General features: G+C 42.1%; 1 protein-coding gene across 4 annotated transcripts in view; it reads right to left on the bottom strand.

The window, feature by feature from the left end:
• The window catches only part of SLC12A2 (solute carrier family 12 member 2), a 59,179-nt gene extending 46,615 nt beyond the window's left edge, over positions 1 to 12,564 (bottom strand). For 2 of the 4 annotated variants that reach the window (XM_069880320.1, XM_069880321.1), the window contains exon 1: positions 12,114 to 12,564. In XM_069880320.1, coding sequence (XP_069736421.1) covers positions 12,114 to 12,218 — 105 coding nt within the window. In that variant the 5' untranslated portion in view covers positions 12,219 to 12,564. The remainder of the gene's footprint in view (positions 1 to 12,113) is intronic. The other 2 variants (XM_069880318.1, XM_069880319.1) reach the window with 1 other exon arrangement.
• Positions 12,565 to 13,292: the final 728 nt, after the last annotated feature.

Raw genomic sequence — 13,292 nt, 5'->3', positions numbered from 1 at the left:
CATGTCCGAAGAAAAATAAATTCTCACCAGTCTAACTGGACCTTGTGACACTGGCTATTGTTTGTAACAATATTTTCAACCAACCACTGAGATACTGTTTGTTTTGCAGACCAAAGCAAATCACAGAGTTTTTAAAGCTAAGTTTGAAAAACACCTCTGCCAGGTCTGACAGTTTACAAGTGTTTTCTTGTATGGGAAATAAACAGCTCTTATTATAAGTAACACAGTCTTAAGGAACAGTCATACAGTCTACTTTGTAAACTATGAACACTAGAAAAACTGTTGTTGACAGTTATTTTCTTCTCTACACCAATCCGTTTCAGAAGTCCTAGCCGTAAAGCTTTGTTAGGTATTCTCACTCCTTTAATTTATGCCAAAATGAATTTACCTAAGCCTCCTTCCCATTAAACCCCCAGTACTATACAGTAAATATCAATATCCAAACCTGACTCAAAATGTTACTTATCACGAAATGCAATTTGCTATTTAGACCTATCAATCAATGCAGAAGAACCCTGTTAAAACTAGGAATTGGAAATCTAAAATAAATGAAACTCTATGCCTTTGAAAGCAAAGTAACAAACAGAAAAAAATACATTCCATCTACATAGCTCACTGTCCTTGAAAGAATTCTTCTGCTCTACCCTAAACTTTCAGAAAACTACCACCTTGTTACACAGTAGCAGTTGAACAGAAAGTAATATGAAAACAAAAACAACCTGTAATACGGAAATCAAGAGATCTGTGGTATTCCTGAACTTTAAATATTACATGCAGTTCTAGTTCTTCCTTGCCAGTCCTCCATTGGGATAAGCATGGTGATACAGTTAACGTGTTAGTATGGAAAAGAATTAGCATGCCCAGCTTTCGATTAAAGGTTCATAATAGCCCTCATTCTGATGAAAGCAGTGAAAGTGCAGATTCTAAAACTGAAAGTAGGTTATCACTTCCTATATCTAAATTACATCAATAACTTATATCTTAAAACAGATGTAATAGTCTGAATCTTTGTTACTTCTAACAGGGTGATAATCCAAGTGAATCTTGTTACTCCTCATAAAGATAGTGGCTTCCATAAATACCTAGAACAGCTTACAGTAATTTGTTAGTAAAAAATAAACTTCCCAAATTAGCAGAATAGACTCAGGTGTCAAGGTTTTTCAGGAGTTAAATGGGAAGCTTGAGGGATTAGTATTGTTACCAGCAGGAAAAATGCAGTCAGGCGGCACATGCAAAATAAAACACAGCAGAAGAAACACTGAAGACATCTCAAGTCTGCCTAAACACTTTCTTAACATTTTCTTTAAAAAACAAACTGAAAAAACCCACACACTTTCAAGAAATGTTGCTAGTTATTGTGCAATGACTAGCCCTTGACAGCGGTTTAGCAAATCCAGCAGTCATACTAGGTCGTTCACTGATTGGTTTTAAATCAGGAATGCATTACAGCAAATTTGCTAATAGAACACTCCTTGTTTAAAGTACATGTAAAATGCTGCTACTACAGTACCTTTACAGCCACAGCAAAAAAAAAAAAGCCTACTAACCCATGAAATGGCACCAGGCAGTTACCTACAGCAACAGGAGATAAATTACTTAGATAAAACATGATCTATTCTTAAAACTCAGGATTCCTTGGAATTAAATGCAAACAGCTTCAACCATTGGTTTCTTGCCTCAATCAAAGGAAATCCCTTTCAGATTTGCAGCCAAGAGACCAAAACTTAAGTGCTTTCGCCATATTATCTTCTCCACAAACTTAAAATAAAGCAGCAAATGCTTTCAGTACCCACTCCCAGAGATTCTAAAAGAGATTGTATCAAACACAAAATGTTATCTTAAACTGAAACTAGTCTGTTGTACTTTGATTACAGCAGAACAATTTTAAACAGAAGAAATTGTAGTAGGCTTGTAGTGATAGCACTAGGGGCAATGGATATAAACTGGAGAAGGGCAGATTTAGACTAAACATAAGGAAGAATTACTCCACGATGAGCGTGGTGAGGCACTGCTCATGTTGCCCAGGGAAGCTGTGGCTGCCCCAGCCCTGGGGGTGTTCAAGGCAAAGTTGGATGGGGCACTGAGCAGCCTGATCTACTGAGAGGTATCACTGCCCATGGCAGGGGGTTGGAACTGGATGATCTTTAAGGTGCATTTCAACCCAAACTATTCAACAATTCTATAGCTAAAATTAACATGTCAGCTGAAGAATTAGCCAGATACATCTATGCCATCAGCTTACATTTCAGCATCTTACACTCGATACTGCTCTTAACAGAGAAGCTTTGGGCAACGGGCTGGGTTGTTTTTTTCGTTTGCTTGGTGCGGGTGTACATATATACACACACATATACTCTGATTTTTAAAGCCATTTTTACTTTAATTCTTCAAAAGGGATAGAGAATCATCCATTCTCCCTCCCAACTCTCACAAGTAGCATGATGTGTAAATGAGGCTAGCAAGACTGTTAATCAAGAAACTTAGTCAGTCAATTAATCTCAGCTTAGGTGTAAATCATTGTTTTTTCAAGCTGGTAAACTTAGAAGGGATAGACAGCCTTCTTTACAAAGCTCATCAGCACTTAATGTCTTACATGCATGGAATTCTTCTGACTTATCTCTAAGCATACTGGAAGGCTATGGACTTCTCTTTCTAAGGAGGCAATTATGATCCTGCCCTCCTAATATTGGATGGATACAAATTGCAATCTGGTAGACTCCTGCTTGCAGGGAAAGGTCTGGAAGCAATCGAGAAATGAAGCAGCAGGAAAACTGCCTGCACATAAGAGTACTTTATTTAATGAAAATAGGAAGAATCTAGTCCTTCACTGATTCTGATGAACTTGTATGTCATAGCGGTACGACACAATCACTAATTTGTCACATCACTTAAGTAATCCAGGCACTGCATAATATTTCAAGGGCGATCTCATCCTTTACCCGCTTTCTCTACTGCATCACCAGGAATTTTGAGTTTTGAACCCTTCATTAGTAAATAAAAATGTCAATGCTTTCCCAAGCACTGCATCAAAATAAAGTCCTCTCTCAAGGTAGGTTACTAATCAGTGCCTCTGTAATATGACAGTGGCAACATTATTTGATCTAATTCTTACAATATCAGCATAGAAATTTCACATTCAAATCTCTGCATTCCTAACACAGAGGAACTAGCAATATTTACACAAGAAAAATTCCAGAGACAAGCACTGAAGAGTTCAGAGAGCTGTGTGAAGGCTGAGACTTGAGAGCCTGCAGACAGTATGGAGTGACAAAATGGAATCCTTTGAAGTAGTTTTCGCACATGAAATGGTAGCAAAGTTTTGTTGACTTCTGCAGGTATGCAAGAGTCTTATCTCATCTGAAATATGAGGGGTTTTTTTCCATATTAAAAAAATTACTTAAAAGCATTTTGCAAAAGCATCAAGATAAAAAAAATTCTCTGCATCATTATTCATACATCTCTCCGCAAGCATGAGATGATACAAATACTCTGGGCAAGCTGCTCGTGAGAATCAGAGACAAACGAGAAAAGGTCTCTGTTTAGTAGCTATGCAGTGTGACCACCCCATGGTAGACTCACCATGCTTATGTTCTGCACTCTCAGAAATACTGTAGGCAAAGTCAGGTCATCCTGACTGCGAGGAAAAAAAATAAAAAAATCCAACCAAACAAAACTGCTTCCTTAGCCAGTTTCTCTACTCCTTCTGGTTAAGAGGAATGGCAACATTAATAGCTATCTAGTCACAGAAAAAAGAGGCATGACTTCTTGCTAAAGTTTAAGGGCAACTAACTCACCTGGCTTAAGAGGAGGAAATACATGCAGCCTACTTCACACCTCAAGCACACACCTCAGTTAAGGGCTTAACGGATGGCTCCTTTCTTGCCCTCTCCATAACCAAACTACTAGTCTCCTTATTGCAGCTATGTATTTGACCCTTGCCAGAAGAATCACTGTATTGGGAGTGACCATCAAAATAATTATTCATGTGCGCTGGCCATCATACTCCTGGCATGAAAAGAGTAATCGCACTTCTCTAAAAAAACAGATCCAGGCTCTGAACAGAAGCAGTTTTCATTTGATTATTTGAAAAACCTAACCCAGATAAAAGCTCTTCAACCATTAGAGATGTTGTGTTTCACATAATTTCCTTGTTCTCCAGAATGAAGCAGATGCAGCATTTGATTACACAAAAGCTGAATTAAATCCTATAAGTCTCTCACATAGCAGCTTTGCATATTCAAGTACAGTCCGAGAAATACAATGCTCTCCAAGTAAGAACAAAAAGAATGTTTTAATCTCAAGACTTCATTTTCAACACGGCAAATTCCCAAGCTACCTTCTATACTCTTCCCTCAAAAAGCTCACTTGAAGCATCTTAGCTCCTAATATTCTTCAGTTTTCATTCACTTTTGCAGAACAGAATGATGCATTTCCCCCTCAAGAGCTGGGAGGTGAGTATCAGGCATAAGACACTAAGCAGCAGTAACCTTAACAAAACTCCCCATTTTAATGGGAACTCTAGTTCTAACTATGGTAAACTCATGAAAAAAACATTTTGACTATTGTCTTACAACAGACTAAGCAGCCCATCGCAACAATCTTAAAAATCAATTAAACTGTCTGAATTTTTAATACTGTGCCATGAAGTGGTGGATACAGCTAAGGGCACAGTCCTTGAGTGAGCACTGAGGAGAGCTGGTACCTTCATGTAGTGGAGCACTTAACTGTATTGGCACAGCACTACATTCAAGCCAAAGATGCCAAAAAGCCTACAGCTCAAGAGCACAATAACTCCTAATAGTCTTAGGAATTCCCCTACCATGCAAACCCTCAAATTCAGTTGAAATATTAACCTAGTATCACCACTTATTTACGGTTGAAATAGGCCTTGCTGTTTTCTTTGAATTAAAAAAAAACAAAACTAAAAAAACCCCCAAAACTGAATACTCTGAAATAGATCATTCGAAGAAGGGAAGCTCACAAGCAAAATGAAGATGCAAGAGATAAGCTTCCTTGTTAGAATGGAATTTCAGGACTTATAAACTTATTTTTAATCATAAAATCAACAGAATCTATAGGTTGGAAAAACCTTTGAGATCATGAAGTCCAATCATGCCCGTCCACTATTAAATTATATCCCTAACAACTTCATCTACCCATCTTTTAAATACCTTCAGGGACGGTGACTTAACCACCTCCGTGGGCAGCCTGTTCCAATGCCCAATAACCCTTTAAGTGAAGAAGTTTTTCCTAATGTCCAATTTGAACCTCCCCTGGCACAGCTTGAGGACCTTCTTGTCCTATCACCTAGGCGAAGGGAACAACACCCACCTCTCTATAACTTCTTTTCAGGTAGTTGTCAGTAATAACATCTCCCCTCAGCCTCTTCTCCAGACTAAATGACCCCAGCTCCCTCAGCCACTACTCATAAGATTAGGTCTCCAGACTCTTCACCAGTTTCATCGCTCTTCTCAGGACACACTGTGGTACCTCAATGTCTGTCTTGTAGCAAGTGGCCCGAAACCAAACATGGTATTTGAGGTGCTGCCTCACCAGTTATGAGTATAGGGGCAGAATAACTTTCTTGGTCCTGCTGGCCACACCATTTCCGATAGAAGCCAAGATGTTATCGGCTTTCTTGGTCACTTGGGCACACTGCTGGCTCATGTTCAGTCAGCTCTCCACCAACACTCCCAGGTCATTCTCCACCAGGCAGGGGCAGAGCATCATCTGCTTTAGTCAGTTACACTTACAGGGCACAGATAATGCCTTATAGCTAAGTTTTTATGCATAAAGAAACCTCAGTAACTTTATCAGGCCTAACTGGCATGCTGAAGTGTAGAAAGATATTCCATGAAGTTAAGCTGCACAAACCGGAGAGCTTCCACATTGCTGGAAACAAACTACTTTTGAAAATTCTTATTAGTGAACAAATGATCATATTGTAATTGTCGTTACCTGTACCAAAAGGGGAGTTTGTGATTACTCACATGTTTAACATGGGGCTTTGGGAAGAAAAATTTGAAGGATGCATTAGAACATGTACTACATTGACCTTGCAACCTCTTCCTCTGCAAGAATGTTCTTCAAGCATGGAAATCATCTGAGGTTTAATGGAATGCAGTTCCAAATGGGAAGAATGTTCATCTGAAGATGAAGACTAATTCCACGGCACTTTCCTCTTTAGCCAGTTCTGAAATAGATCATGCTGAAAGAAAAGCTGCCACAGCTAGAGAGAAGTTACTGCTACTTTTTCAGATTCAGGTCTTGAACTAGTCAGTCATTGTTTGTTATCTAAGACTGGTTTATAAAAAAAAACAAAACAAAAAAAAACCCACAAAACCAAGCTCCTCCAAACAGGCAGTCCCTCCTTTCTTCCTTCTTCAGTTGTACTCTTCTGGTAAATTACAATGTCTTTTCTTCTGACATGAATGCTGAAGGGACCAAGGGATTCATAGTGCATTGCAGCATCCTCCAAAGAGGGCAGCAGGAACCCCAAGACATACAGAGGACAGTCCCCTAGGAACATGGGAAGAAAGCATTTTCTGTAGTGTTAGTAAAGTACAAAAAAAAATTTCTGAAAGTGTTTATTTCTTCTTTATCTCATCCTTTAATTTTTATTTCGTACCATACACAATATTAGTACAGTAGAACATATTTATTTACTTATAAACTGGGTACATGTGTGTTAGGGTTGCATGCTCAAAAAATTTCATTGACAAAAGTGTGCAACTAAAACTTTGTTGGGCCCACCAGTGTACTGGATAAAGTAACTGACTCATCACATCCACTGCAAGATTTTGCAGCTGGAGGGGGAGGGAGTTGATGCCTTCCTTAAATCATATCATCTCCCAGATCCAATTGAAAAATACAAACATCAGGACAAGAGAGAGCACAAAAGTTTACCCCCTTCAGCAGCAGACCACACTTCTGCTGTCAAAGTATAACCTGCTAACAGCGCTCAGTTATTTTTGGCCTCTCTGAAACAAAACAAGAACAAAGTCGGAAAAACAACATTAGCAGCTTGCTGAAGTCATTTGAGTGTTTCAGTATTCCATAGGTGTTTTGGACTAAATATTTATCACAAAGATCAGATAAGAGAATCAAGCACCAAGCAACACAAAATTAAAAAACACATAGTGGCCTTAAATAATAAAATCCATGGAGGTCTAATACAATTTGCTGCTGCAAACAGAACAGTATATTAGGCTTTTTTCTCTTGATGAAGACAGCAGTAATTAACAATGGTATCAGGACAAGCAAAGCAAGGATTCTCCACACAGACTGAAAAAGCATCAGAACACCACTTTGCATGACGCTAGTAAAGCTCCACCTGAGTAGCAGTGCTTTGAGCTCACTCTTTTTCAAAAGTGATGAATGAGAACACTTAAAAATTAAAGGCTCCTAGGGCATCCAGGAGCACAGAGATCAAGACTAAAAGCTTCTCTTGTTTCAGTTTTATATAAATAAGTTCAGAAAGAAAATTCAAGTTTTGCTTACAGATATCAAAGACAGCAAGAAGGAAAAGAGACTACTGAAATCACACTGACTCAAGAGGTAAGATACCTACTGATTGTAAGCAAGATGTAGCAAGGTAGTACAATAAAAACTATCTTCAAGAGACTCTCAGTCTTCCAGCAGAGGCAGAGGGGAGGAAGACAAACCTTACGTAACATGGTCAGCTAACCTGATAGCCTAGAAATATCTAGAATCATCTTTTAGCCTGTTATGCATCTTTAGCTGAGCTCTGTTCTCTTTACATGCTAAGCAGACAACAACCAAGAACTGGAAAAAATAATACACAAATGTTAGAGGTGCAGCAGCTGTCTAACATTTTCAAGGGAGAACACTGTTAAAAAGCATTGCCATACACAGCCTTCTCCTGTGATCAAGTCAAACATTTTATGTTATCATTAAAGAGGGAAGACTGCCATGTTCAAGAAAAAAATAAAAGCTAGGAAGGAAGTTTAAAAAGTTGTAGTCATTCAAAAAAAAAAATAAAATCAATTCTGATTTGTCTCCTCAAAACTACAGACAATGCCTTCTTAGTTCTGTCTCCAAATTCAGAGAAGAGGTACATGAATTTCTGTATGCGAGAGAAAGCAGAGCACATTTGTGTTTTTAAATGCTTTTCAGGGTTTTATTGTCTCTTTCATTTCGGCTGGGGGGTGGGAGTGATTTCTTTGAGATCACTGCCTTCCAGCCTGTCAAGTATTCTCAGTATTTAGCAAACAGTAGAACAAAGCTACCAGTAGAGGGCTTGGTTCATACAACATCCCTTTACCATGGCTGTAAAATGACTGCACAAAGACATACCAAATCCGAATCACTCATGCACTGCAAAGTTTATTCTTCCAAAAAGTAAGCTCCCCAATTAAGGCAATGCTATACAGAAAAATTCTAAATAAAAGCACAGCAGTGGACTACTACACCACAGTACAATTCTTAACACTTCAGATTTCATTTTCCAGAAACATAAGGTCTATGACATTGTGGCATAATAATTTTTACACCAAGGCAGACAAACGCAGATGAAATCTTCTACGGGCTTTACTGACAGATGTAGCTGACCTACACAAAATTCATATTCCTAAACTGTAAGATAGGAGAGAAAAAAAAAAAAGAAAAAAAAAAGGAAAAAAAAAAAAGAAAAACTAGGACACTTCCCATCTCCATACCATCTGAAGGCAGATCCCCTGAAAAGGGCAAAGGACACTGCTGCAACTGCAACAAAAACCTACGGATGGTGGTATGCTGTTTTTCTGCCACTTCATTATTAATAACCATCCTCTCACCACTATGTCACTGGAGACACTAATGCTCCTGGAAAGCATCACCCTTATCCGAGACTACTGACTGTAACAGCCTCCCAAATTCCCTTTAAAGCAGAATAAGATTAATGTGCACAACTAGGTAAGCTACAGATTGATCCACCTTTGCTACGTGCAGTCAAAGATATGTGAAGTTGAGACCCCTTACTTGAAATCTAACATGATAGACCAAGATTGGTAGTAAGCAACCCTTTCACTTCAGACCACTGCAACATCATCCAGTTGTGTTTCCACAACCAGTTTCAAGAATAGCCCCTTTCTTTTCTAAGCCGCTGTTTTTGAATGACCACATGAAACCTGAGGTGGTCAGACATTTATCCTATCAAGACAGCAAGATAAACCTTTGTCACAAGGGACGCCTTCTGTATGTATATGTGCAGCTTCCTCCAGCTGTACACCTTCCTCCAACATTGCTTTACTGTGAGAACAGAATCAGTAAAACAATTGGACATATGAAGCATGTAAACAAAACTAAGGATGTGGGGGGAATTTGTTCTATAATTAGCACTAGCACCAACATGACTGTAACACTGCCTCACAACATTTCCTTACCTTTTAAATGAAAAAACAGCACCAACTTCAACTGCATGATGAAATTGATGCATTCCAAGTACTGAACTACATTGCAAATGAACATATTTTCAATCAGTCTTAAAAAATAACTGCCAATCTTGATGCACTGGGTCAAGAAGCAGAGGCATAACAATAAGTCTTTACGCAGCGCAAAAATTATGTAATGGTACTAGGATGTTTATACCAGCTGCTCTACTAAGTCTTTGACATACGAGTTGTTGCAAGTTAAGTTAGGACAAAAACAACTGCTAAAGAGCAAGCAAAATTTTTCAAGTTCTTAAAAGTCAATGAAGTATCTTCTGTAATGCATGGTATTATTCAACACCAGAAACCATTACTGTTAGTCAGCAGGAATTGAAGACACTTCTGAAATGGAGATAAGGCTTCCTGAAACACAGTGAAAGGATGCACAACACCTTCGTGAACATATTTTACATAAAAATACAGCACCACCATTATTTGAAAGTTACCAGCACTCTGTGGCCAGAAATCACAGACTTGGTATATTTTATTATCCAGAGATATTTCTACTCCAATGCTATTAATATGCATGACACATCCTCATTAAAATCTTGTGTTGTCAACTTTATCTTGCAAACTGCTTTGATAAGTCTGAAGCAAAAATAATTACTTCCCTTCTTTATGTAAGCCTAAATGCTTGCTAACATGTTAATTGCTTTGGAAATTAAACATCCTGTGACAAAACAGATTAATTACTACACTGAACATCAACTCAGCTTCTGAAGTTTATACCACAACAGGTTTTAAAAATCAATATTTGGAGTAAAATATCAAATGTAACTGAAATTGCACATTCCATCCCCCGCCTTTTGTGTTTGGTTTTTGGTTTTTTGGGTTTTTTTTGGCAGGTAGTGGCACAGCAGACTGGACATTACTTTAAAAAATAAAAAAAATCTTCATGTGAACACCTATAAATGCTGCAGAACAAATTTACGGTATTTGACAAATTAATAACTTGAGTTAATTAATGCTCATAAACTGTTCTCATGATGATCCTGCAATTAGGTCACCTACAGCTCCTCCATGCCACAATCTACCAAGAACACTGCTTGCCACGCTTTGTAACGAAATAGGAAGAAACTGCACTTCCTGAAGCTATAGTTTCAGAACAAGTTTGATTCTGCACTGAAAAGTCTTAATGGTGTCATAAAAAACTTGCCCAATTGTTGCAATATACATGTACCAAAACCCAGGCTTAGAAAATCAACAAACATTCTGCTTACAGAACAGAGTATTTGATAACTCAGTCACCCCACCACTGACAAGGAGTCAGAACTTGGAGGTGCAGGGGGGGAGATATGTGTGTTTTCAAATGTATCACTTTATTTATAGGGCATCTAACTCCATGATCAAGACAGTAACTGCCAACTTCAATTCCATGCTAACTTAGAAGCAGACTACAGAACATCATTTAACTTGATCAGGAAGGCACCTAAGGAGGCAAAAGTAACTTTCTTGTTAAGGTTAGTGATTATTTTGGTATCTAGTATCGTAAGTTTCAAGAAGTATCCCTACAGCACACCAAACAATTGCTTGTATCAGAACGGATAAACAGTCCGTTTCAAAAAGCACAAAGAATCACCAACACCACGAGAAAAACACACAGATCAGTGCAGAGACACTGATCTGTCCAACGGTCAGAAGCAGAACATTCAAACTAACATATATTTTCTCACAGAACTCCACCTATAAGGAGTGAAAGGAGGGATGAAAAATCAAAAGTGTTCTGGAAACAGAACATTCTTCATTTCATTAGGATGTGGCCCACACGTTCCTTTATTTCCTTAAACCCGAAAGAAAAAACCCACTACAACACAGATTTCTTGAAGCACAACCAAATACAAAGATGTAATTTTCAGACTGCAAGGAAACAGCATTGAAATAGTCTGACCTGGCTTTATTTTAGTCATAATAGTTTAATAGTGACCCAAGAAATACATCAAATTAATTCCAGGTTCAGATAAAGCTTGCCTTTTAATAAAGACAGCCTACAGCGCAAAAAAGCTTTCGCTGTAACTCATCTCAAATAACGTAGCGACTAGTACAAAACAGAAAAAGCTCGACATAAAGCTTCCAAATTTTTGACGCTTTGATCCTAACACTCTCAAACTCGGGGCTACTCAGCAGGACTGAAAAGGCTCCTTAAGGAGCGAAAGGAGCCTCAGCTGTATCTGTGCATCCTTCAGTGTCATGCCAGAAGGCGGTGCGGTTTGGCACTGCATGCACAGGGGAGAGAGGCATGCGCTTTCAGCCGGTTAGGAGACAGACCTCTCATGGCTAACAAGAGCGAACGCATCCTTCTTTTTTTAGCTTCTCTTCCAAAATTTCCATCCCCCTTCCCAGACTAATAACTCTCGCGGACCCCGAATTCCCCACCTGTTGAGGGCAACACGGACCAGAAGCAGGAAAAAACCCACTGTCTGCAACGGTTAAGGAAGAAACATTTGCCCCGCCGACCTACAGCTCTCAACCTCCGCTCACCACGGCGACCATCCCCCAAAAACACGGGGCAGGGGGAGGGGGGTGGGAAGGAGGGACTGCGTCATGAAAAAAACCAGAACCCACAAAACCCGGAGGCGAGACCCGATGCATCCGCACCGTTTGCGCCTCCTCGAGGCTGAGCCCCAGCCTTGTCGCTCCTTCCTCCTCCCGCTGCCTCCCGAGCCCCGCCGCAAGGCGACGGCTCACCTTATCCAGCTCATCGTGCAGCTCGGCCAGGCTGGGCCGGATGAGCTTCTCGCCCAGGTCGGCGGCGGTCTGGCGGTAGTGGTCGATACGGGGCACGGCGTCCATCGTGTTGTGGCCGAAGGTGCGCAGGTAGTAGGTGTTGGTGTGGGTGTCATAGTAGTAGTGGTGGTGCCCGCCGGAGTGCAGGCTGCCCTCGCTCAGCACCGTGTCGCCGCCGTTCTGGAAGCTGACGTTGCCACCCTCCGAGCTGCCGCCCCCCGGCTCGCCGGGGCTCTCGTCGCCGGCCGACGGGTCCACGAAGTTCACCCGAAACCGGCCCTTGGCTTCGCCTCCGCCCGCCTCGCGGGGCTCCTCGACCGGGCGCCCGGCGCCCTCGGCCACCAGGTCCACCTGGAAGCGGCTCTGACTCGGCGTGGGACCCAACGGGGGCCCCGGCGGTCTCGCCGCAGCCGCCGCATCGCCGCCGCCCTCTAAGCGCCGCCGCTCGCCCTCCATCGCCGCTCCACGCTCTGGGCGCCCCTCGCGGCGGCTCCGCGGCTTTAAGCCGCCCACCCGCGGCCCCCGCCCCCTCCGCGCCGCCAGGTGGTGATGGCGGGTTGCGGGACCGGCCCCCCGCCCCGCGCCGACCGCTACGCCGGGCGCGGAGACAGAGGGAGGGAGGGAGCGGCAGCGCCCCCGCGGGGCTCCGGCGGGAGGGAAGGAGGGCGCGGGGACGGGGCGGAAGGCTCGAGCGGCGCCGGGCGGGAGGCGGCGGCTCCTCCCGAACCAAATGATGGCCGCCCGGCCCTCGCCCGCCTGTCAAAGCCTGCTACGAGCCCGCCGGCTGCCGCCACATCTCGCGAGAGGAGCCGCGGCGGCGGGCGATGCGGGGTCCGCGCAGGCTCCGCGCGAGGCGGGGGCGGCTGCGCCCCCCGCTCACCCCTCCCCCCCGCCGCATCGCCGCCGCTGACACTTCCCCCGGCAGAGGCGGGGCCGGGGGCCGTGGATACCTTGGAGAAGGAATGGAGTCATTGAACCGTGGAATTATAGAACGGTTTGGGTTGGAAGGGACCTTAAAGGTCACAGAATGTCTAGGTTGGAAAAGACCCCCAGTCCAGCCATTCCTGTCAGCCACTAAACCATGCCCTTCAGCGCTTCATCCACCCGTCTTTCAGACACCTCCAGGGATGATGACTTAAT

This window comes from Phaenicophaeus curvirostris, chromosome Z (genome assembly GCF_032191515.1).
Source record: "Phaenicophaeus curvirostris isolate KB17595 chromosome Z, BPBGC_Pcur_1.0, whole genome shotgun sequence".
In the NCBI taxonomy this organism is placed as follows: Eukaryota; Metazoa; Chordata; class Aves; order Cuculiformes; family Cuculidae; genus Phaenicophaeus; species Phaenicophaeus curvirostris.
The sequence above is the reverse complement of the archived record's forward strand: the minus strand, read 5'-3'. Positions and strand labels throughout refer to the sequence as shown.